Raw genomic sequence first — 24,318 nt, 5'->3', positions numbered from 1 at the left:
GGGGCCGTGGGGCCACCCGCTCTGCCCAGCCACAGACCAGCTCCCGGCGCAGCGGGCACAGCCCTCGCCCACAACAAAGCGCTTCCAAAGTGCTGCAAAAAAACAGGGAGCAGGGCAAGGAGAGGGGAGAAACAACTCCTGCCTGCCAGGACGGTCCCTCCCCAACAGAGCCTGGGGCCACAGCTACCGAATTTGGGACAAAAAGCCCCCAACTGGGGCTGTTTGCTGATGGCACTCGGGTGGCTGAGCCCCCCTCGTCCATCCTCACCTCAAACTCGGGATGCTCAGAGCGAGCCTGGGGGATGCAGATGGGGCACGAAACACTCGGGGGGAAACTGCCAGGCTGTTTCAGGGAGGAGCCCAGGGGATCTGAGGGACGGGCTGAGGAGCAGGAGCCCGTGGCAGGTGGGACAGGACACGCGCCTCGAGACGCCACCACAGACAGACTCCGGTGAGGGGCAGCACCAGCACAGAGCTGGGACAGGGGTGGGCAGGGACAAGTGTGCCAGGACATGCAGGAGCCCAGGGAACCCAGGCAGCCCCCCATGGAGCTGGGTGGAGCCCAGGAGTGGGGCGGAGGCTCAGCAAGCCCGGGCTCGTGGCTGGGCATCAAACAGGGTGCTGCCTCCTCCTCCTCCTCCTCGCATGGAAACAGCACGGAAAGCTGCTGCCCACTCCCACCACAGAGAGGGGACCCTCGGGGCCCAAGGGACAGAGGCCAACGCGGCTCCCATGCCCTGCATCCCCACCCGGGTGTGGGGGTGACAGAGCGGAGGGAAATCCCAGCCAAGACATTGATTTTAATTTTTTAAGAATAAAAAAAAAAACCAAACCAAACAGACAAAAACTTCCTGAAAACAGCTTCCTACCTCATAATTTCACAGAAATTAGCTTGGAAACGTCATCTGCCCATACCTGCTCCAGGCTCTGCCCTGTCCCCCCCCCCAGCCCAGCCCGGCACGGGCAGCGCCAGCCTCGGGGCTCTGCCCCCCACCCACAGCGTGTCCCGCGTGCAGGGCACAGCCAGACCCCCCCTTCCCTCCGTGGGTCCTGGAAGGGGAGCAGGAGAGCTTGGGCAGCCCCCAGCTGCAAAGCGATCCTGGATGCCACAATTCCACCTCCGGTATCCCCAGCCTGGCACAGTCCCCCAGGACCCAGCACAGCCCCCAGGACCCACCGGCACTAAGGAGTTAATAAATCCATTGCTGACTAAGAAATAAGACCCTCAAGAAAACAGCCACCACCCACCGTGGCCCTCTCCGCTCCCCCCTCCCCAGGCAGGGGGTGCTGGGTGCCCCCCGTGTCGGCACCGGGGCGCGGTGGCGGGGCACAGGCGGGTGCCGGGGCTCGGTGGCTACGGGCCGGGCTTGGGCACTAGTCCTTGGAGGGCTTCTTGCTGCGGGCGTTCCACATGCCGCGCTTGGAGTGGTAGTAGTGGTAAAAGTTCCTGAGGCGCAAGCGCTCCACCTCCAGCCCGCTCTGGAGCACCCTGCGGACCGAGGGACACAGGGACGGGGCTCAGGGGATGGGGCTCAAGAAATGGATGGACAGAGGGACAGGGCTCCGGGTGGACGGACAGAAGGACACGGCCCTCCCAAAGGGAAGTTTTGCCCTTCACCACCCCAGCCCCCAGCCAGCTTGATGGATGTGCCCAAATCCACGTGGCCGACCCTGCCCCTGGGGGTTCAGGGGCTGCAGGACCCCCAGGCTCACCTGTCCAGCAGCTCCCAGTCCTCCCCGCCCCAGCGGTCCCGGAACTCCTCCGTGTTCATCCCTCCCACACGGTCAAAGTCCGACTTGTAGATGCCAAAGAGGCCGAAGCCGTTCACCTCCCAGTAGCCTGGGGGGAGGAAACAATGAGGTGAGGGGTGGGGGGACCCCCAAATGCCCATCTCATTATCCCCTCTGTGCTCTCCCCAACATCTGGGAGCCACGGGGATTCCCCATCCCAACCCTTCTTGCCACCATGGGTCTGTCCCCATCTGCGCCACCTCCTGCGGAGATGCACCAGGGGTTGGCCCGGTTTTGGGGTGCTCCCGGCCGGACAGGGGTCCCTGCTCACCGTTGGGCTCCCGGGGGGAGCTGCCGCAGCTCAGCCTCATGACGATGGGAGCGTAGGCCAGCTTGCCCTCCACGCAGTGCTTCCGGATGCTGTCCAGGATGTTGGCAGGGAAATGGATGTGCAGGTCGCACAGGAACACGATGCTGTGCTCGTCCTGGGAGGGGACGGGCACGGTCAGGGCGATCAGAGAGGAACAGCCCCGGGGAGAGGAGCCACGGCCAGAGCTGGTCCCTGTCCCCGCTCACCTCCACCATGTCCACGCCGGCCTGGAGCCCGGCCGAGCGCTCGAAATTCCCCGTGCGCCGCAGGTACTGGAACCTGGGAGAGAGGACAGGGCAGGTAGCGCTGGGGACAGGCAGGGACACAGCCGGGAGGGGGACAGGAGCCACCGGCGTGGGGAAAGAACCTTCCCAGGAAGGCCCAGGTGCTACAGCTCAAGCTGAGGCTCCCCCTGTGGAGTCACAAGTTTCTGCACCCCCAAATCCACATGGAAAAGTAGTTTAAACACCCAAAAATGAGGAGGAGGAGGAGGAGGAGGAGGAGGAGGAGGGAAGGGGCAGTGAGGCAGGCTCTGAGCAGGCGGGGAAGGAGCAGCAGGCTGTGTGAGCAGCTGCCCCGCCACGGGGAGCCCCCCAGACCCCCGAGGCTGCAGGCTGGGAGTTACCGGGGCAGGCGGGCGTCCCGCAGGGCCTTCTCCACGTCCATGTCCTCGCTGTCGAAATCCACCAGGATGACGTTGAAGTTGGCGTCCCTCGTGGCCCCGTAGAGGCCGGCCATGTCCGAGATGAACTGCTGCACCCAGCGGGCCTGGTTCTTCACTGCCGGAGACATGACCCTCAGGCTCACGTGGGGCACCCACAGCACCCCCTCCCAGCCAAGCCAACCCCTCCTGAGGCGAGCTGACACCCTCATCACGCTGGGGAAGCCAAGGGGCTGCCTTCCTCCCGCTGGAGGATGCTGAGGGAGCAGCACAGAGCCCGGAGAGCCGTGTCCTCGCCGTCACCTACCCGGCACCACGAAGTGCACCATGACGTCCTGCCTCCAGCTGAGCCGCAGGGGCCGGCACAGGACAGATTTCCCATAGAGGACGCTCCAGGCACTGGGCTGGGCCTCGGTGGCCCCCAGGGCCAGCCCGTCGGGGTTGGCCTCAGCGCTGTCGTCCTGCTTGCCCTGGTGCAGGAGGACGTAGACGTACTCGGAGAGCCGCACCGTGCGCTGGCCACGCTCCGCCAGCTCCAGCTCCAGCAGGTACCGGTTCCCCCGCGCCGTGTCCCGCCGCTTCTCCACGTTGATGATCCTCAGGAGGGTGTAGATCCTACAGGGAAAAGGGAAGCCTTGAAGTCACCACCACCACCAGGCTCTGCGTCCCGTGATCCGGGACCCAGCCCCCGAACTCCCACCACCATCCCGCTCCCTCCGCACCCTCCGTTCTTCTCGTTGAGCCTCTCCATGTACTGGGCCACCACGTCCACCACCTCGCTCTCGCCCAGCTGCAGGTTTCCCGACACGTTGCAGCGCAGGTCGTTCCAGTCGGAGCGCAGCAGCTCGAAGTCCACGGAGCTGACACTGAACGTCCGCTGCCAGTTGATGGAGTCTTCCAGCCAGCCCTGCTGCAGCTCCCCCGCCTCGTAGGAGTAGTCCGACACCTCCTCCTCCTCATCCTCCTCCTGCCCCTTCCCCTCCTCCTGCTGCGACGCCGTCGTTTCCGACACCTTCAGAAAGGACGTCGCCTGCATCCCCTCGGAGCGCGTGGCCTCGGACGAGTTGTAGCCGGCAGTGGCTGCTGTCCTGCCTGGGGCAGGGGTCGTGTCCTCACGGCTGAAGAGCCCCTCGGTGCCCAGGGCGAGGAGGCCGGGCAGCCCCTGCTGCTTGGGCGGCCGCTCCCACCTCCTGCCGCTCTTCCGCCTGGCAGGGTCCCTCTCCTTGGAGATGTTGCTCAGGAGCCAGGGGCTCCGGCGGCCAGGGACGGCCCGGAGCTTATTGGGGGTGATGGGATGCTTCTGCGGGGTCCTGGAGCGCAGGTGGACTCTCTTCACAGGCTTTGGGTACAGGAAGATGCCGGGGAAGACCGGCTCCTGGGCCGGGGCTTTGCGCTTCCCGGGCTGCAGCCGGGTCACATAGACCTTCTCCTGGCTTTTCCGGGGCTTCTTGTCCTCGCTGGGAGCTGCCGGCCTGCTGGGACCCGGCATTTTGGCTTTGCCACCAAAGATGGGCACAGAGAGGTGGGGCTGCAGGCCCAGGGCCGGGCCGTGCTTCGGAGACGCCGCCGCCGGCAGCCCCAGCTCATCCTCCTCGCCCTCGTCCTGGGGCAGCCAGTGGAGCGCCCGGGCCGGGCCCCGCTCCGGCACGGGATCCTGCTGGAGGGCAGGGGATGGGCTGGACGTGCTCCACGTCCCCAGCTGCCCGGGGGTGCCCGCCTCGGCCCGTGCCCGGCCCCGCTGCCGGCGGAAGCTGTAATAGTCCAGGTTGTCCCCGTAATCCCCGGTGACCGGCGGGGCATCCTTCCCTTTGGCTCTGGGTGCCGGCCCCAAGCTCTGCTCCTTGGCCTCGGCAGGGGGGTCTGTGGGCTCAGGGCTGTCCACTCCTTCCTCCTCCTCCTCCTCCTCCTCATCCTCCAGGAAGTCTAGGGAGCAAAGGCAGAGGTTAATACCCTGAGGCCAAGACAAGGAGGCAGAGCCTGACACCACCAGGAGAGGAGCCTGTTTGTGGCTGAGGTGAGGGAGCAGGGCTGGGGCACCAGGGGATGCCCACCCAGGGATGCCCACCAGGGCTGGCAGCTCCAGTTGCTGCTGCTTATCCCCACCTCAAATCTCAGCACCAATCCCACCTCGTCCAGGAGCAAACCCAACCTGCCAGGGCTTTGCCAAGCTGCAAACTGACCAGGGCAGGCTCCAAACACCCTCTGGTCCCCCAGCAGCACCCCCAGGCTCCATGGACATGCCCAGACTCCACACTGGGTCCGGTTCCTGCTGCCCACTGCCAAGGCCAACCCAGGAGATGCAGCAGGAAGAGCAAATCCCACTCCAGTGTCCCGCTTCCCACACCGCCCTGTGGTCACGCCAAGCAGGATGCTCGGAGGGGTGCTCTGAGGGATGCTGCTCTGCACAGCCCTGCCCTCCTGGAGCCTCTGGCACCGCTGGAGTCATCCCGATGAGCCACAGCTCCGAGGGGATGAGCTGCCAGCGAGGCTGCCGGGAGCTCGGCCCTGTGCCCAGCGATGCCGGTGACTCACTGTCGGGGCCGAGGAAGAGAAACGCTCGCTGCCGCGGATCCTCCTCCTCCTCATCCATCTTCATGTACTTGTAGAACCCAAACCTGGGGACGGAGAGGGGAGCTGAGGGCCCGGGAGAAGGGAGGAGCAAGGGATGTGTGCGGGGAGGAGCACCCAGCTGCCAAGGGAGCCGGGGTTCCCAAATCCAGGAGCACTGCCAGCATTCAAGCTGCTGCTGCGTGTCCAGGAGATGAGCAAAGAGCCAGTCTGGGGTGGCCCTTCCGTGGGGGACAGGGACACGCGGCCGAGGACGCACCATCCCAGCGCTGTCCCAAAATCCCAGCCCCCAGTACCTACTTTTCCAGGTAGAGGGGAGACTCCCTGTAGAAGCACTTGTTCTCTGTCTCCATGTGAGTGAGGCGCGTGAAGTCGTTGGGATACACGAACGAGAGGTAGACCTGGGGGGGTGACGGCGCCGTGTCACCCCGAGCAGCTGGGGACCCGAGGCCACCACCAGCACCGAAGCGACCCCCGGCACCTCAAACACCCCATAGGGATTTAGCCCTGAGCCGCTCGGGCCGAGCCAGGGAAGCTCAGCCCAACCCTCCAGCGAGGGATGCTTCCTCCTGGATTTTCCCTGGATGGGAACATCCCCGCCCTGGGCTCCGCCGTGTCCCCGTGGGAGCGTGGCCCTGTTCCCAGGGAGACACTTACGAACTGCAGGCCCTGGTAGCGGGCGATGGGGAAATCCTTCACCACATAGGTAGGGCTGTAGGCACAGGGCACCAGCACGTTCTCCACGCGGGACGCCTCGATGGCGGGGGCTGTGGAGAAGCCCAAAGTGTCCCAATGTGTCCCCACAGAGGCCAGCAGAGATGCCTCCACCCAAGAGACGGGCAGAGGGCAGCAGGGATGACCCAGGTGCCCACAGCAGCCTTCTTCCTCCCCAGATCCCATCAGGGATTGGCACGGAGCCATTCCGCTGGAACTTACTGAGGAAGAAGGTGTCCCTGGGGTCGGCCTTGAGCATGTCGGCCCCGTGCTCGTCCTGCTGGGCCTCCCAGAGGTGGCTCCCGCTGTGGCTGGCCAAGGTCTGTGGGATGTGCTCCACGTGGTTCATCTTCAGGGACGACTCATCTGCGGGACAGGGCCGGGGCTGAACCCCCCGGCATGCCAGGAGCACCCTCCAAGGGGGCCTTTCCCAATCCCTCCAAGAGGGCTGGGAGCACTGTGGATTCCCCCTGCTCCCAGGGAAGCCGATGTTGCCCTCCCAGCCATCCAGCAGACCCCGTGACTAATCAGCCTAATGATTATTGCGTGGACTAATGAGGGCGAGGGCACAGCTGATCCCAGCCAGGCCACCCTGCTCCGATTACTGCGGCCTCAAAAACGCTCAGGGAACACTCAGGGCTTTAACTCCCAAGGACACGGGGATTAAACCCTGGGTGTCCTTCCTGCAGGTAGCTGAGACACGAGCTGGGGTGCCTCCTGCCTAGGGATGAGGGTGGCATGTCACCCTTGGCCACCAGCCAGCCCCCAGGCTCCCACAGGAGGTCACCTCAGCCGTGCTCCCACGGCTGCTCCCTTCCCAGGAAGCCCTGCCTGCTGCAGAGCCACAGGGAAGCAGGATTCCCCCTTCCCGAGCCCCAAATCCTTCTGCTTGTGGCAGGCAAAGGCTTCCGAAATGTGTCCCTGCAGCTGGCTGGGGTTGTGCTGAAGCCCCTGGAAAAGTCCAGAGGGAGGGAGGAAGGATGGAAAGAAGGAAGGAAGGAAGGAGCTCTGGCTGCTGCAGGGATGGGCTCCCCAGGGGTGACATGGCTTTGCCTCAGGGTGCTGCTAGGTCTGAGGGAGCCGGGAAGCAGGAGGGAGAAGCGGGAAGAGCTGGTGCTGAGGGACAGGGATTTATTTGCATGTCGTCCATCTCGTGGGCACCTGCATCAGCACCGCTGGCACCGCTCATCCCTCTTCTCCCCACGGATCCCGCCTGCCCCCTCCTCCTCATCGACACCTTCCAGAGCAGGAATGATGACCGCTCCCGCTCCGTGCGGAGCGCCGGGGCAGCACCCATCCATCAAGCCCTTTCCTGCTGCCAGGGCAGGGGCAGGAAGCAGAAGATCTATAGATTTAATTAAACCTTGTGCCATCCATCCCCGCTCCCACGACAGCTCCTCATAACTCAGGGCCAGGCCCCGGAGCCAGCGGGGTCTCGGCAGCCAGGACGAGGCTGCGGCACCAGCAGAGCTGTGCTTCTTCCGTGGTGTGCTGCCTCCACATCCCACTTTCAGCAGCGCCTCAGCCCGCTCCCAGCATCAATCCTACCCACTGCAGCCCTTGCATCCCTCCCTACACCAGGCAGAAGCCCAGTGGTGGGGATTCAGAGGCTGAGATCTCTCCCCAGGACCCCATTTCCCAGGTTCTGCTCTCCTTCCCACCTCTCCCAGCACGTGCAGCCCGCTGGCTGTGGCTGCAGGAGCAGCCTGGCCCTTACCTGTGTACAGGGAGATGTAGGAGGAGTCGATCACCTCAAACTTCAGGCTGGGGAGGAAAACTCGCCACTGGGAAAAAATAAAAGGAGATGGGGAATGAGCAGGAGAGAGGCAGGGGTGGGGATGCAGCTGCCCAATGCCGGCACCCCAGGATGGGTCCTCCCTGCCTGCAGCTCCCAGAAACTTCCCTGCAGAAGAGGAGCAAAGAGAGAGAGGTGATCCTGCCCCATTTCCTGCAGGGTTTGGGACCAGCAGGGATCCCCGCAGGGTCAGAGAGGGAAAGGCTCCTGTGGGTGGGACACAGGCTCATGCTGCTTCCCTCTGGGATTGCCACAAATTCTGTGGCCAAAGGACTCCTTTCCTCACTCCAGTGCTTCATAAAGGAGAGTTTGCCTTGATTTAAGAGGGTCTCCAGAGCTGCCTGCCCTGATTGAACTCCAGCATTTTAAAAGCCAGTCTGGAGCCTTTGTCGGGACAAGCCCTTCCATGCCCCCGGGGCGAGGCACACCAGGGTCCTGCTTTTGTTGTGGATGTTGTTGTTGTCTCTCTCTGCACAGCCGAAAGGTTCCTCTGCACGGCTGAAAGGCTTCTGCTCCCTCCTCCCTCACTCCCTCCAGCAAAAACATCCCATCTCAGAAACATCTCCCCCGTCTCTTTGTTTTCCCCACTATTTGTTTTTGCCCGAAGAAACTCAGATCTTATCGGGATGGAGGGGATGGGGAGGAGGGAGGCAGCCAGCAAGGAAGGGGTGCTGCCGCTGCCGGCCTCCCTGGTGCTCTGCTGGCACCGCTTTGACTCCGGTGATTAATGAGTTCTTGGGAGAAAGGAAACCTTTGCTAACGAGCCAACATCTTCCCCTCAGCCAGCCTGAGCCCCTGACACACGCTCGGGGCTTGGCCAGGGCTGCGCTGCCAAGGCAGGCAAGTTCAGATTCGAAACTCACGGCGGTTCCAAGGGGGGAAAAGAAAAAAACAGGGAATCGCTCCATCGCCTCGGCCGCCTCTCTCCCACTGCTGGGATGCAGCCAGCAAGGTGGGACCTGCCTGCTCTGCGCTCTCCTTGCCCACGGGAGGGGGATGGCAGGGTCTTCGGCTGCCCAGAGACCACCAGCAGGAAAGGAGAATTCCACGTGTCCCAGTGCTGGAATAACCAGGGAAACGGCGACCCTGACTTGTCCCCACTGTCAGCCGTGGCAGGGGGAAACCGTGGCTTTGCTCCGGGATGAAGCACTTTGACACGCGTGGGGAAAAGCCCTGGCATTGGCTCCGCAGTCCTGGGAGGAGCCTGGCGTGGGGTGGGGGGCACTGACTCACCCCAACCTCCACGTGGTCCGAGCCCCGGTCGTCCTGCTTGTGGAGCAGCTCGAAGTAGTAACGCCGGGAGGACATGAGGCTGCAGGGGAGGGGACACGGCGGTCAGAGCCCAGGGCCAGCCTGGGAAAGCCTCCCTGCCCTGCCCACGGGTGGGTAATCCCTTCCTGGGGCAAGGAGAGCGGGAGCTGAGGAGGGTGTCTGCTCCCCACCCCATCCCACCGCTGAGGGGTTTTGTGGGATCGGGCGGACACTGGGACATCCCCGTCCCCACCTCATCAGCTGCCCCTTCAAACCATGGATCTGGGGTCCAGCCCAGCCCCATGTGCCTTCTGGGAAGGGACCATGGCCCAGGGAGGTCAGAGCCAGCAGCTCCACGTCCCTGACTCCATCCCCATGGGATGATCCCCAAGGATGCACTCACCGCAGGGGCTTGGAGACTTGGGAGCTGAACTTGGTGAACTCCCCCGGCGCTGTCCACTCGGTGCCCAGCTGGGAAGAAGGGAAGGAAGGAGGAGCACGAGAGCAGCAGGACACCACACCAAAGCCCACCAGCCTCCCGTCACAGGGATTAACCCCAAGAAAACCCAGGGATAAACATTACATCTCCTGGTCTGTGGCAGCTGCAATCCAGAGGGGACCAAGGGGGCTCCTTTGGAAGCCAAGCCAGGCGGGGCCAGGGGCAGGGATGGGAGCAGGCTGAAACAGCCCGCATTCCCAAGGGAACAGAGAAGCCACACATGGATCCCACACAGGTCCTTCCCCCTGGAGCAGGGAAAGGAGGAGAGGTGATGCCATACCTTGCCCACAAAGGCAGCCAGCCGGGAATTGGAGGGACTGTCGTCAGAGCTGAGCCAGAACTCCGAGTTGTCATCCGATGCCACGGAAAACTGGAAATCCCCTGCGGAGAGCCACGGAGAGGGTCACCACGGAGGGACACGGGGAGCCCGGTGGCGAGGGCTCAGTCCTGGTGCCTCATGGTGAGATGGGGAAACAGGGATGAGGACACCCCTGACCCCACGTCACGGCTCTGTCCTGGATGGGATCAGGGCTTTGCCTCCCTTCAAAGCCACAGAGAAAAGTTCTGGGCTCCAGAAGGACCCTCCCGCCCAGGAACCAGGATTTGGGGACCTTCTCCAAGAGCCTTTCTGTCCTCCTGTGGCCAGGAAGGGGAAGGACACGGCGTCTGCACGCTGGTGCCTGGGGGAAAAGGCCACGCCCCGTCACTCACCATCCTTGAAGGGATGGATGTAGCCAAAAATCCTCAGCCCGTAGTTCTTCCACTTGGGAGACACAGCCAGCTTCTTGACTGTGGTGCGGGTCTGCCGAGGAGACAGGCACGGATCACCTCCTCCGTGTTATCCCAGGCACAGGGGGGGCCCCATCACCACCCACCTCCCCTTCCAGCTGGGAATCACCTCCCCAAGCCAAACGCTGCCTGCCAGGGCCTAGAGGACCAGCGGAGACCCAGGGAGGGATGGGTGGAGCCTCCCACCGACCCCCGAGCACCTGTCCCGGGACTCACGTGGGGAAAGAGCGGGAAGTGGAGGTTCTTCCTCAGGTGCCTCACGGCCCCACCACACCAGTCCTCGAAGACGTGCAGGTTTGCCTTCCCTTTGTACTGTGGGGGAAGAGGGGGAGCTGAGTGGGGCTCCTCCTCCTCCTCCATCCCCCCCAGGCTGCTCCCTGCCCACCCACCTGCTCGCTCCAGGGCAAGGCCTGCTTGGTCAGGTTGAGTTTGGGGCGGGTGCTGGCTCGGTTGGAACGCTGGCTTCTGGACAACCAGCCATCCACGTCCTGCCCGTCGTTCTGTGGAGGAACAGAGGGAGAGATGGGATGGGTGATCGGGGCCAGCACATCCTGTGCCTGTGGGATGTCTCCCTGCATCTGTGGGGAGGCCCTGGCACAGGCTGCCCAGAAAAGCTGTGCCTGCCCCATCCCTGGAAAAGTTCAAGGCCAGGTTGGACAGGGCTTGGAGCAGCCTGGGATAGAGGAAGATGCCCCTGCCCATGGAACTGGATGGCTTTAAGGTCCCTTCCAACCCACACCACTCCAAGATTCCATGATCTAAACACCTCATTTTGAGCGTTGCCAAACCAAGGCCAAAGATTTCACGGCTCACGGCAAAGGAAAGCAGGAGGAGGCACAAAAGTATTGGCAAGGTGGCGCAGGCAGCAGTTACAAAATGTTCCAGCTAAACTTGTTTCCCTTCCTCTGCCAAAACTTCTCCAAAACAGTGAGTTTTCTGTTCGTCCAAGATGCTTGGCCACTCTTGGGGGCCGCTGGAATTTTGGGCTCCCTCTCCAAAAGCACAGAGGTGATCTCTACGTCCTGAGTGGAGGAAGTGGGACGTCTCTCCACTCTCCCTCTTCCTTTAAAGGGGATTAGGTTAATCCCATTGCTTGTATCTCATCATGTAGAGGGATTAAGTGAGCATTCACCTGCCTCCAGCTCGCTGATGGGTGACAAGGAAGAGCCAGGTACTCCTGGAGCCCCTCCAGAACATCCCCCCTCTTCCTCAGCTTCCCCAGAGCATCATCCCCCTCCTCCTCGACCCCGCCCCGGGGCAGACACAGCTCTGTCACCACAGCACAGCCCAGGTGGATGCACAGTGCCAGGGAAATAATTAGCAACCTGCCTAAACAAACTCATTAGAGCCCCGGAGGAGGGAGCAGTGCCCTCGGAAGACCTCACGAGGGAGGGTTTTGTGCCACGCTCGCCCGCTGGAAGGATTCTCCCTCCTCCCAGGGAAAGCTGGGATGCGATTCCTGCTGTGCCCTCTGTCCTTACCCAGCACCAGCCTGTGCCTCCTCTGGGCATTCCTCCTTTGTCCATCTGTCCCTTATTTCTGAGGAGTGACCCACTGGTGGGATGGGGCAGGGAACACCCCGTGGCTCCCCCTCCCGCCATCCCACCCGGCTGCCCTGCCACGAGGCCTCTTGGTGACAACGGGATGCACAGGGACAGCAGGGCTTTCAACAGGGCCTCGGTGACCTGCTGGACAGGGGACAGCAGCCAGGTGTCCACGTGGCCACAACTCCAAGTGCCTCCTGCCCGGAGGCTCCCAATGTCCGGGATGGAGTGGAGCACATGAGAGCAGCCGGCTTTGCCCAGCAAGGCAGGAAGTGCAGAGCAGATGAAGCCGGGCCCTTCTCAGGGAAGCTGTGCCAGGGCACAGGGAGCAGGGTGTGGGATGCTGGGGGGGATATCCCGCCCAGTTTCAGTGGGAGACTGGGGCCGTGCCCACTGTGAGGGCTGCTGGGCGGAATCAGTGGTCGCACCCCTGAGCCCTTGGATCGCCTCAGCTGGACGAGGCCGGCAGCGCTCTGCTCTCGCACCAGAGACCTCCACAGGCCCCATTCCACCCCGTTACCATCGGATCTTCCTCGTGGCTCTCGCTGGAATCCTCGGCTTTCCTGCGCCGCGCCGCCGCCGGCCGCCTCCCGGGATCCGTCACCTCCCCCGGCCTCTCTCCATCTGCGAGGGCAGCAGAGAGGGGTCAGACCACAGCCCCCCATCCCTGCACCTCTTTTGGGGACACCCCTCTCCCCAGCATTGCCTCCGCTGCCAGGGGACAGCGACACGGAGAGGGGGGTGGCATGGGGAGCCCTGGCTGCCACTCCCCTTGTTCCATTTGCCCTAAGCAGCTTTGCAGCAGCTCATCAGCAGCAGGTTTAATTACACCCCCTGCAGCTCCCGGCCCTTCACATGAGAGATGCCAGGATGAGCTGCCGGGGGGTCTCGCTCCCCGTCCATCCTCAGGGATGCATCCCTGCTTCCTGCCCCTCCAAACCCCAGCTCTCCCAGAGCACCACCATGCAGCTCTGCCCAGAGCCCCAGACCATCATCCCCCCAAACCATCTTCTCCCCACTACAGCACACGCACATCGAGACCTCGCTCTCAGACCCATCAGCTTCGTTACCGTGCTGGGTTAATTATCCCCAGCCTTCAACTCCCCTCTGCAGCTCCTTTTCCTTGGGCAGGGAATTTTAAACTGCCCCCAAAACAGTGGAGCAGACTTGGAAAATGTTGGGTTTTTTTTTTTTTCGGGGGGGGCACACCCCCTTTTTCTGCCACCCCAAAACCCGGGGGGGGTGGGGGGAGTTTGCGGTTCAGTCGTTCAATCCGGAGCCACAGGAAGCTCAAGGCAATGCTCGGAGAGGTGGGTGTCCAAAAGCCAGCTCCACAAACACCTGCGGGTCCCCAAAAACCAGCCACCCCCGCGTGGCAATGAGGGGGAGCCTCAGGTGCACCCAGCAGTGACCCCCCCCCCCCATAGGAATTGCGGGAAAGGGGTCACTGACCCATTCCCAAGGGTGTGGGAAGATGTCCCTGTCCCTCCACACCCTCCTTCCCACCACCAGCGAGTCCTGGGGGCTCCCACTCCCCAAAATGAAGCGGCCTCAGTGGCTGCCACAGCCGGGGAGGAGCCCAGGGTGCCCGGAGCCCCCCGCCACACGCCTCCCACACCATTAGTATTCCAGCGGCCGCGCAGCCGGCGTCTCCTTGGAGATGGCAGCACAAATCCCATCCCCACGGCAGGGACAGGAAATTAAGCTCTAAAGCCCCTTCTTCTGCTCTCGGCCATTCTTCAGCCCCTGGCAGCCCCAGCTCGCTCCTGGCAGCTCCCCCGGCCGCCCCCTCCCTTCTCCCAGCTCCATTCCCGCATCCATCCCTCTTCCCTTGGCGAGGAGGGTGATGGGGAGCAGCGGGACCGGAGCCAGCGCTCGTCCCGCGCACTCCGCTCACGGACAGCGTCGTTCCCACCGCGCTGATCCGTGCGTTCACCGCGGCCACCGGGAGCCCGGCGCTCCCAAGGGACCTGCCCGGGGCTGGGAGGCAGGAGTGGCTCTGTGGCACCCACTCAGGGAGTCTCTCCCGGCCTCGGGGGAGATAAATCTGTCTCCCGTGGGATTTGCCACAGACAAACCCCCTGCCTGGCAACCCGAGGCAGCAGCATCCCTGGCCGCATCCACAGGGATGGCTGGACGTGGCCATCCTGCTTCACTCTCCCCCAGGAGTTAACCCAAGCTGGGCAGGCTCATCCTTGGAGCTCTCAGGACCCCACGAGCCCCCCGTGCTCTCCCCATCCCTTCCGAGGGGCTCCCACATCCAGGGAGGAGCAAAAGCACCAGCACCGCTCCAGAAAAGGCTTCCGGGCATCCACGCAATTCCCTGGCAATGTAAATATCGGAAAACGACTGCTGGTCGGGCTGTGGGGAACTGGGAACCAGAGCCATGGGGACAACGGGCGGGGCAGGGCAGCGCCCGCTGCCAGCGAGCATCACTGCTCCCAAAAATCCCTTCGGTCCCGAGCGCAGCCCTGCGGGAGGAGCGGCTCAGGGGTAGGAGAAGAGGAAGAGGAGGAAGAAGGATTCCAGTTCCTCCCAGCATCCCACCGGGATGCACAGCAGCCCTGCTGCACCCATTCCCTCGCCAGCCTCGCTCAAGGAGCAGAGAGGGCGGGAGAGGGACAGCGGAAGGTCTGAGGACAAGCAGGGACCCGCTGGCCTCGGGAAGGGGATGCTCATGGAGGGGATGGAAGCACTAAAAGCTCTTCCCTGGAGCGACGCTGATGTGTCGGGAGCAGCGGGGAGGGGGCAGGAAGCACCAACCATGGCACAAACCAGCTCTGAGTCACAGCAGCCTCCAGACAGGGAGCCAGGATCCTCATCCCGGGGAGCAGGCCATGGGTACGACGGACCCACAGCGATGCCTCCCACGGGAGAAGCGCCTCCCCGCTATCCCAGCCCCGTAACTCCGCTGGGAAGCACAGAGCGCCTTTCACATCCCAGCGCCCGCCTCCTCCTCCCCAGCTCCAAACACAGCCCCTTTCTTCCATGCCGGGGTTTCTCCTGGCCCTTTTCCAAGCCCTGCGACGCGGAGGGATGGAGGGAGGTGACATTTAAACCCCGACACAGCTGCAGCAGAGGTGGCGGCAGCGGCGGCGCCTCCGTTAAACCCCGAGGTTCCATTCCCAAATCTTCCCGGCCCTGAGATGTCAGGCGATTATAATTAGCCAGCGAGGAATCAATACCACAAATCCCCCTGTCAGTGCCACAGAAACACGGGACAAAAATCCCGGCCACGACCCCCGGACGGAAGGTGGTGGCACGGGCTGGGTGACAGCCGGTGACGCCAACGGGGCCGAGGGGAACGGGGTCTGTGTCCACCACGGGGACATGGCACCAGTCCCTGGCCACCCCTGCCCTGCCTCCCTCGGGCACCGCTGCCTGCACGGACCTATCACTGCCTTGCCGAGGGAACTGGAGGAGTGAGGGGGATTTTTCCTGCCTGCCCCACTCCTTTCCAGCTGTTTTCCTGCTCTGTGACAGCCCTCTCGGCTGGAGCCATGGAAATCGATGCGGAATCGCTCTGGCTGGCGATGGAGCTGCCATGAGACCACTCCAGCTGACAAACACCCACCAGGGGAGGCGGCTCTGACACTTCCATGCTCATAATCAGGACCTCGAATCCCTCCTGGGACCGGGCAGCCCCCAGACCACCCCCATGTCCCTCCCTGCGTGCCCGACACCCTTCAGCCCCTCCGGTGCAGCCCCACAGAGAGCAGGAGCAGCTCCCACGAGACCCTGCTCCATGCCAACAGGGATGATGAGGCTCACTTGCAGCCCCCAGCACAGCCCAGAGATTCGGCTGCCTGGGATGCAGCCTCTGGAGAAGGTCCCTGTGAAATGCTGGCAATTTTAGGGTGCATTTCACCCCAGAGACATTCCAGCCCCTGAGCTCCGCGCTGCCCGTGGGGTCACCATCCCAGTTCCAGCTTTCCAGCCTCTTCCAGCAGCTCCCACCTGGCTCCTCATCCAGCCAAAATCCCTGTGTCCTGCCAGTGCCAAGGCCACTGATACCCCAGGGGGCTGCTCACCCCTTCCCAAGGAGCAGCTCTGGAGAGGCCCAGCTGCAGGCCCAGGGAAGGGATGGAAGAGACCCAGGGCAGCGCTGGGAAGGATAAAGCTCCCAAACACCAACACAAAGAGCTCCCGGTGCTTGGGAAAAGCCATCCCTCGCCTCACCCCCGGCTGAAAGGGGCAGTTTTGGGGACCCTCTGGGTGCCAAGGGGGCCGGGTCACAGCCAGGCTGGGGACAGATGCCACCCTGGGGTGGTTCAAAGCCACTCGTGCCTCTGAAGAGACACATTTTTGCCTTTGAAAAGCCCAAAAGAGGCAGGTGCCAAATTTTTCCCATTGGGCGCCCCAGAGGATCAGGGCACGGAGCCTGGGGCAGCCGGGGAAGGGCTTCCCATATGGAAAAAGGGTCCCAGTGACACCCAAACCAGCCCATTCCCCCAGCTCCAAGCTTCCCTTCCAGCAGCAGGGATGGGACCTGCTTTCCCTGGCACCAGGACCCCGTGTGGGTCCACCCAGGGAAAACAGCCTTTCCCAGCAGGGACAGGAGACCAGGGTGATGCCAGGAGAAGAAAAAGCAGCTCCCAGCCCAGTCCCAAATCCCGCTGCCCTTCATCTTCAAAGGGCCCTTCCCATTCCCTTCCCTACCCGCTCCCGGCGTCCCCGACAAAAAGGACGGAGCCCATGGCAGGCTGCAGCATCCCAGCCTCCCAATTAAAATCAAAGGATCTGCCGAGACGGATCCCAGAGGGACACATCATCCCAAACCCTCTCCCTCCTGCTCCCCCCAAAGCTGGGTCCCTGCAGGGAGCACAGCCAAGGACAGGACACTGAGCATCCATCCCATCGCTGCCTCGGGATCAGGGGGTTTCGGGAGCCCTCTGGACCACGGCAGAGGGGTGGCCCACATCCAGCAGGCAGCATCCCCCGTTTCACCCATGGACTGCCTTTAGCACCCTTGAGCACCCATCCCGTGCTCCCCGGAACCCCAAAATCCTCCCAAAACCTCGCTCCAGCACCGCCAGCACCCTCCATGCTAAATCCCAGCAAACCCCCAGCCCCACACCCCCACCGAGAGCCACTTCAGCGTTTTATTGTCATTTTCTCCCTCTTCTTTTTGGCTTTCTCATCCTTTCCCCTTCCCTTTCCACCTGGCGCATCCACGTTTCCACCCCACTGCCTCGGCGCGGTTTCCAGCCGGGCGAGCACGGTAATGGCCTCATTATTTCCAAGAGGAACCCGTGTGTTCAATTAGGCAGAGAAGGGCAATTATCTGCTCGGAGAAGATGAGGAGAAGGGGGGTGTTTTATCAGGGGCCAGCCCAGCTCCCAGCACAGCCCCTGGATGCTCCAGGTGTCACCAACGAGGGGGCCGGAACCCCTGGGATAATCCCACTGTGCTCCCAACCCCACATGGATGTGTTTTCCCCACTTTACACCCCCCAAAACTACCTAAAATCCTCCTGTCCTGCATCTGCAGCCTCCAGAGCGTCCAGCTGCTCACTGACACCCTGTTTAATGAGTAATTAACCTTTTTCCCTGTTAATTAACCGGGCAGCACCCCTGGCACAGACAGACAGGTCCCGGCTCACGGTGGCCAAATCCAAAAGTCATCCCCAAACTCCTTTTGGAGTGCAGACCCTTGAGGTGATGCTCTTCCCCCAAAGCCTTGCACCAAGTTTTTTCCTCAATGTGGTTTATTTCCTGTGATCTATTTGGGGTTTTTTGGTCTGTTTTTTTTTTCTACTCCGTTCAATGTTTTTCCACCTAAAACACTCCCTGGCTCTCCCACTCTGGCAGCAGCAGGATGAGGGTCCACCTGTGCACGGCCAAAGCCTTCCCCAGCTTCCACCCAACCCCTTTCCACCACCTCGTGCCCAAAAAAGCTGAATGGGACCTAAACTCTGCCTTTCCTACACCTCCACCCAGGTTTTAGGTGCCCACTGGAAAATCCCAGTGCAAGGAGCAGTATCTCCCTGGAGTCCTGCCCTGGACAACTGGATCCAGCTTTCCCTGGGGAATCAGCCATCCCTCCACACCTCAGCCAGGGAAGGAGCCCGTGTTCCCCATGGCAAGGGGCAACCCGAGCCCATCACCGGGCCAACACTTTCCCATCTCTCTTCCCCCCTCCCAGAGACCCTGTTCTCCACCAAAGCCCAGCGCCCCTCGCTCCCAGCTCGCAGCCATTCGGCCCCACTGGCACCCAGAGCGGGGCTGGGCATGCCCTCCCCTCCTTCCTTCCACAGGAGAACCCATGGAGCACCCCAGGGGCCGGCCGGGATGCCAGGCACGCAGGGAGAGCAGGGATAAGGCACGTGCCAGGCTCAGCACCTGGGAACATCCCGGCACACGGCATCCCTGTGCATCCTCGCGGCAGGAAAACCTCGGCTCACCCTCGCGCCGCTGCACCCCAGCACCCGGGGGGGACCCCGGTCCACGGTTTTCCCAGCCAGCCATCCACAGGGATGGCGACCCCATGCCATTTCCCCCCTGCCGGAGGCCGGACACGGCCGTCCCGAGCACCGGGATTACGGCGGGGCCAGCGGGAAGCACCTCGGGATGACGGTGGGAACACAGGGAAAACCCCCTCGGGAACACCCGGCGGACCCTGCGGCTTTCCCACCACGGAGGATCCCGCAGGGAGCCGGGAGCCGGCAGCCCCCGGTGCCCCCCCTCCCCCAGCAGCCTCATTTCCTGCCTCGCTCATTCGCATTATCCCGATTTTACCGTAAGGCCCAAAAATTTGCAGGATCATGCTGCTGCTCCGCTCGGAAACTTTGGTTTTTCCAGCCGGGAGGCTTTGCCAACCCCCGGGACCGCTCTGACCCCCTCGGGAAAGCCTTACCCTCCCTCCATAAGCACCAAATCCCGTCCCTTTCTCATTTTTTAGGACAAAACGCGCTGGGCGAGGTCGGTCCCACCAGGAACGCTGCAGCTCAAGTTTCACCCAGCAAATATTCCGAGCCGCTTTGTGCCCCCCGCCGCCCCCGGGCAGCCCACGGAGGTCTGCCACGGGAAAACCGGGAGCGGCTGGACACGAAGCCGAGCCTTAGGGCACCTGTCCCTCCGGAGCATCCCGGAATCCCGTCCCGGCCGCGATCTGAGGGCGGGAGAAGAAAGGAATTTTGGTGTTTTATACAGCAGAGAAGCACAGGCTGAGAAAGTGTTGGGATGGGATGGGGAGGGTTGGGAAGGGCAGGGAACGTCGGGAAGGGACGGGAACGAAGAGGTTGCCCCTTCCAGCAGCGGCGAGCGGCTATAAATGGCCTCTTTGTCATCGCAGCCAAGGCAGCGGGTGGAAAAATGAGGACGGAGCCGCTCGAGGGGGGACAATGAATGCCCCGGCCGGTTTGGGGGCCCTCCTGGGTGTCCCCTTCTCCCGAAGGTCCAACGCCGGGGCGCGGAGCCCACGGAGGGGTCCCGCTCGCCCCAAACCCACGCGGGTGATGCGGGACGCAAAGCCAGCGCTGCAAACGGGGGGGTCCCACCGATGAGGGGGTGCTGAGGGGCCCCAGCGGGGCGGGGAGCCCTCAAACCCCCTGGGGACCCCCAAACCCCAGGTGCTCTGAGAGCTCGGTGAGGAGGGGGAGCCCTGTCACGCCCTGGGGACCCCCAAACCTCAGGTGCTCCGGCGTGGCGGGGGGGGCTCCACCACCCCTTGGGGCCCCCCAAAGCCCCCCGAGGCCCCGCTCCGGGGGCTGCCGGGTCCCCATTCCCCCCGTTACCTTTGCCGTAGGCGAAGGGGAGGCGCAGGGCGCGGCCCTGGCGCACCAGGCTGATGTGCAGGTAGGTGAACCAGGCGGCCGAGGTGAGCAGCGCCAGCAGCAGCAGCAGCTTCAGCTGCTTCCGGAGCTTCTTCACCGGGAGCCGCGGCATGCTGCCGCCCGCATCGCCCCCGCCGCCGCCGCCACCACCACCGCCGCCGCCGCCGGGCTAACCCCGGCCCATGGGGCCCCTCGCCCGTCCAGCCCGCGCGCTCCGGGCCGGCCGCGGGGCGGCTGCGGCTCGTGGGGCCGGGGGTCGGTGCGGGGCTCGGCGGCCCCGGGCCCGCCGGTGCATGGCCCCCCCCGCGCCGCGCCCGCGGGGGGAATGAATGAGCGGGCGCTGTGCGCGGCCACGCCCCCGCCGAGGAGCGACGGCGCCGCCGGCCAATCACGGGGCGCCGGCCGCGGGCTCTCCGCCAATGGGAGTTCCGCAGGGGCGGGGCCTGCGGAGGCGCCGCGCGTCTCCACGCCAACGGTCCGGCATCCCCGCGGGGCGCCGCGGGCGCGGCCATGCGGGGCGCGGGGGGGGGCGCCGTGCCCCCGGCGCTGTCCCCGGCGCCGCGCGGAGGGAGAGCGGGGCGGCGACGGCGAGACGGAGGCGAGCGGGGTCTCGGTGCCGCGGGGACGGAGGGATCGGCGCGTTTGGTGACGCGGGGTTCGGCGGGGCCGCCCCCCGACTCCTCCCCCCGGCGGCGAGGATGGTACGTTCCCGCCCGGCGGCGGCGGGGGCTGCAGCGCCCAGCGCGGTCCGCAGGGGGGCGCTACCCGCACCCACGGGCCCCCCCGGACCCGCGGGGATCCCACGGGATCGGAGGCGGGATCCCCGGGATCGCCCCGGGAAGATGAGTGCGGGATCCCCGGGATCGCCCCGGGAAGATGAGTGCGGGATCCCCGGGATCATCCCCCCGCTGGGTGCGGGGGTCCCGTGGGGGCTGCGACCCCCCGACTCGCATTCACTGGGTTCAGGAGCCCCGTGGGGGCTGGATTTCCAGGATCCTCCCTGGTGGGTGCCGGGATCCCCAGGATCCCCCTGGCTGGATGCAGGGTCCCCGGGGGCCACGGCTCTGTGCCCCCCCGGCCGCCTCTGCTCAGCCGAGCTGAGGCCGCCCACAACTCACTGCACTGATGTGCGGGCTGGTTCTTCCCTCTGCTGCTCAGGGGTGAGAAACAATGGGACTTTTTCCCTCCTGTCCCATTCCACAGGCTGAGGCAGTGTCCCCTCCTTGCTGCGGCTCGGGCTAGGGGCGAAAAGACGGGAGAGATCTGTTACTAAAGGAAAAAATAACACTCACGGCTGGGAAAACTAGAGGGCACCAGCGCCCTGGGCTGCGATTCCCAGAAACCAAATCCCGGTTTCCAGGGCGGGGCCATCCTTGTTCGGTTTGTTTAATCAGAAACATTCCAGCAGGATGTTACGGGCCAGCGTGTCCTGCGGATTCCGATGCATTAACACAGCTCGAGCAGTCTCACACCGTGAAGCCCGGGAGGGGGATTCCTTTAAGGGCATGCAGCCCTAGGGAAGCGGAGCTTTCCAGGGATCCCAAACGGCATCTCCAGGAAGCGGTACCTCCCGGCCTCACCGTGTATTTGTGGGATCCAGGAGAAACTTCCTCCAAAAAAATTCCGGGAGCAGCAATCTGCATCCCGTCGGGACCGAGAATCCAAGCCCTGGCAGTGGGGGGGGGTGGGAGTGCCAACGGGGGTCCCGGTGCCACGTAGAGAGGACTCTGTCTTAGGGCCTGTTGTCCCAAACGCACCCCAAAATGCTCACGGTGGTCCCCAGGTTGCTGCCTGGGAGGGGGCAAGGAAAGGGACAAGATAGGGACAGGGAAAGAGGGAGGGAAGAGAAGGGGGTACAGATAGCAGGGAAAAGAAAAAGGGGGTAAAAAGGGGGCAATGAAGGGGGGCAGAGAAAGGGACAGGGAAAGAAGTGAGGAAAAAAAGAAAGGGTGAGGAAAGAAGCAGGCAAAGAGGGGACAACGCAGGGGGAGAGGGAAGAAAGGCACAAGTAAGGGAGGAAAAAAGACGGGAAAGAATGGGGTAAAGGATAAAGGGAGGATAGGGGGCAAAAAAGGGGACAAGGAAAGGGACAGGGAAACCAGGAGGTAAAGAGAGAAAAGGGAAAGAAAACGGTGAAGCAAAAAGGGGGCAAAGAACAGCTAAAGATGGAGATGAGGAAGTAAGCGGGCAGTGAGGGGGCAAAGAAAGGAGCGGGGAAAGGGGTAAGGAGAGGGATAGAGCAGGGAAGGAGGAAAGCGGGGAGAGGAAACGTGTGCCAATGTCTTCACGAACAATTCCGTGGGTGGGGGCACGGGTGTCTTTGCAATCGGTCTCGGCGTCGGTGCTGCCTTCGGGCAGCCGGTTCGGCCCCGGGCGCGGGCGGCGTGGCTGCTGAAACAGACACGGCTCTGCACAAGCGTGAACTTCTGACCTTGGCATGTGGGGCAGGCGGTTCGGGAAGGCTGCACCTTCCTGCTGCCGCAGCCAACGGGGAAAGGAAGAGAGCAACGTGCGGCCGGGAGCTTGGGATTAAAGGAGGCTGCGTCCCCCAAAACCGAAAGAGAGAGAAAACCCCGCGGGCCTGTGCCCCGGTGCACTCTCTCCTTTTATTCGAATAAAGTTGAAGGAGTCCTCTGTCTCCCTTTTGGACATAAACCTCTGGCGCCGGTGGATTTTCCTGACAGCGGGTTCTTCCCACGGCGGAGGAGGAGTCTCCTTCCCCCTCACAGGGAGGTCCGGAGGGGCCGCCTCTTCCCGCTCCATCCTGAATCTCGGGGAAACGAAACCACCACCAGTGCACCCGCCCCGCCGTGCCTCCACCTCCCGGTCAGCCACGTGTCCCCCAGGTGCCACCTCCGGTGTCCCCGAGCCGGAGGGATGCAGCACTCACTGCCGCCTTACGAGGTGCTGCCGGCGGACGTGAGCATGGAGGAGCTGCCCCGGAGCACGACGGTGACGGTGGAGGAGACGCAGCCGCCGCCGCCCCGGGACCACCTGGTGTGGTCCCTCTTCACCACCCTGTACGGCAACTTCTGCTGCCTCGGCCTCCTGGCGTTCGTCTTCTCCGTCAAGGTGGGGAGCCCGGGGGGGCACCGGGGGGGCACCGGGGGTGGGGACGGCCCCGGGGACCCCACGGAGTCCCCGAGCTCAGGGACGCCCATCGAGCCCACTGAGCCCCCAGCCCGGGATGCCCCGGGGACCCCACTGAGCCCCCGTGGACGCCACTGAGCCCCCATGGACCCCACTGAGCCCCCGGCCCCAGGGAGACCCATGGACCCCAGAGAGCCTCAGTTCAGGGCTGTCCCATGGACCCCACAGGCTCCAGACCAGAGGGTGCCCCATGGACCCCACAGAGTTCCCTCTTCATGGACTACTGACCCCACAGAGTCCTGGATGGAAGCTCTGGAGACGGCAGGGGTTTGGGGCGGGGAGGGCAGTGGGCACCTCAGGGTATCCCCGGCGTTTTGGGGGGATTCAGCCCGCTCTGGCACCTCCAGCATCTTTCCCACCCTCCCGCAGCCCTGAGACCCCGGGGTGCCCCCGCCCAGCCCCACTGACTCTGCCTCTGCCTCCCCCCAGTCCAGGGACCGCAAAGTTCTGGGTGACTACAGCGGGGCACTGAGCTACGGCTCCACGGCCAAGTGGCTGAACATCACGGCCCTGGTGATCAACATCCTCATCGTCGTCATTGTTGTCACCGTCGTGGCCCTGGTCGTCTCCGGCGCCATCGGAAGGATGCAGCGCTACCCGTACGGCCCCACTTAGTCCCCTCCTTGCCGCGAGAGCTGTGCGTTCCCCCTCCCCTCCGAGTTCCCCTCAGCCCTCGGAGCCGGGGAGTGCCCTGCAGTCACCGAAACTGCAGAGTGACAATCCACGTGTTCCCCCGGAGCCCGCTGGTCTGCTGTCCCTCTTCCCTCGCCGCTCGGAGCTTTTATGGAGCCCTCGCTGGAGGTGTCTGGGGACGGACACCAGGGAGGAGCTGAGCACCCCCAACCCCGCTGTTGCCTGTTTGCTGCTTTGCTCTGGGTCTGGAGCCCCAAGTGCCTCAAAATAATCCCGAGGAGAAGCACCTGGTTCAGAGAAACCTCGTTCAAATAAAGGTCTCTTTCACTTTTGCCCCATCTTGGTTTCTTATTGTAGGGAAGTGGTTTTGTGTTCCTCCACAGCAGCTTGGCCGGATGACAAACAACATCAGCCCGTGGGATGTGCCTGGGGGAGGGGGAAACTGTCTCTCATCACAGAGACAAAGCTCGGGGGACACAGCAGGCTCCATGATCCTGCATACTGCATCCGTACGGGGTGTGAAGGGTCACGCTGAGGACGCGGGTGGAACCCGATCCTTGCCGGGGTGTCACTGGGAGCACCCCCGTCCTCGCCGGCCCTCAGGAGGGGCTGGGGGCAAGCTGGCTTTGGTGGGGCAGGATGTACAAAGGGCTTGAGCAGGATATGAGCTGGAATGGGATTGTGTGGGGCAGCGGGGCTGGAGAGGCTCCCAGAGGGAAGGGGCCGGCGGGTGCTGCGGGTCCATCCCGAATCCCCTCACTGGGGCTGGATTCCATGGCTCTCCCCTGCAGCCAGGCGATTTGGGATCCTGCTATGGCTCACAGCCCCCATCCCGCTTG

General features: G+C 63.7%; 2 protein-coding genes across 2 annotated transcripts; one reads left to right on the top strand and one right to left on the bottom strand.

The window, feature by feature from the left end:
- Nucleotides 1–1,012: 1,012 nt before the first annotated feature.
- B4GALNT4 (beta-1,4-N-acetyl-galactosaminyltransferase 4) lies at nt 1,013–19,808 on the bottom strand. Its single transcript, XM_069016221.1, has 20 exons — nt 19,658–19,808; nt 12,443–12,546; nt 10,768–10,878; nt 10,595–10,690; nt 10,301–10,391; nt 9,870–9,970; nt 9,494–9,561; nt 9,073–9,151; nt 7,762–7,828; nt 6,267–6,410; nt 5,988–6,097; nt 5,631–5,731; nt 5,295–5,377; nt 3,485–4,685; nt 3,070–3,377; nt 2,727–2,880; nt 2,308–2,380; nt 2,063–2,216; nt 1,714–1,840; nt 1,013–1,489 (listed from the first exon to the last, which is right to left on the bottom strand). The coding sequence occupies exons 1-20, from the start codon at nt 19,806–19,808 to the stop codon at nt 1,375–1,377; spliced, it is 3,438 nt and encodes a 1,145-aa protein (XP_068872322.1). The 3' UTR covers nt 1,013–1,374.
- Nucleotides 19,809–22,190: 2,382 nt separating this feature from the next.
- Nucleotides 22,191–23,811, top strand: LOC138111055 (interferon-induced transmembrane protein 1-like). The gene is made up of 2 exons (XM_069016239.1): nt 22,191–22,768; nt 23,276–23,811. The coding sequence occupies exons 1-2, from the start codon at nt 22,574–22,576 to the stop codon at nt 23,459–23,461; spliced, it is 381 nt and encodes a 126-aa protein (XP_068872340.1). The 5' UTR covers nt 22,191–22,573; the 3' UTR covers nt 23,462–23,811.
- Nucleotides 23,812–24,318: the final 507 nt, after the last annotated feature.

Source organism: Aphelocoma coerulescens, chromosome 5 (genome assembly GCF_041296385.1).
Source record: "Aphelocoma coerulescens isolate FSJ_1873_10779 chromosome 5, UR_Acoe_1.0, whole genome shotgun sequence".
Taxonomy (NCBI): domain Eukaryota; kingdom Metazoa; phylum Chordata; class Aves; order Passeriformes; family Corvidae; genus Aphelocoma; species Aphelocoma coerulescens.
The sequence above is the reverse complement of the archived record's forward strand: the minus strand, read 5'-3'. Positions and strand labels throughout refer to the sequence as shown.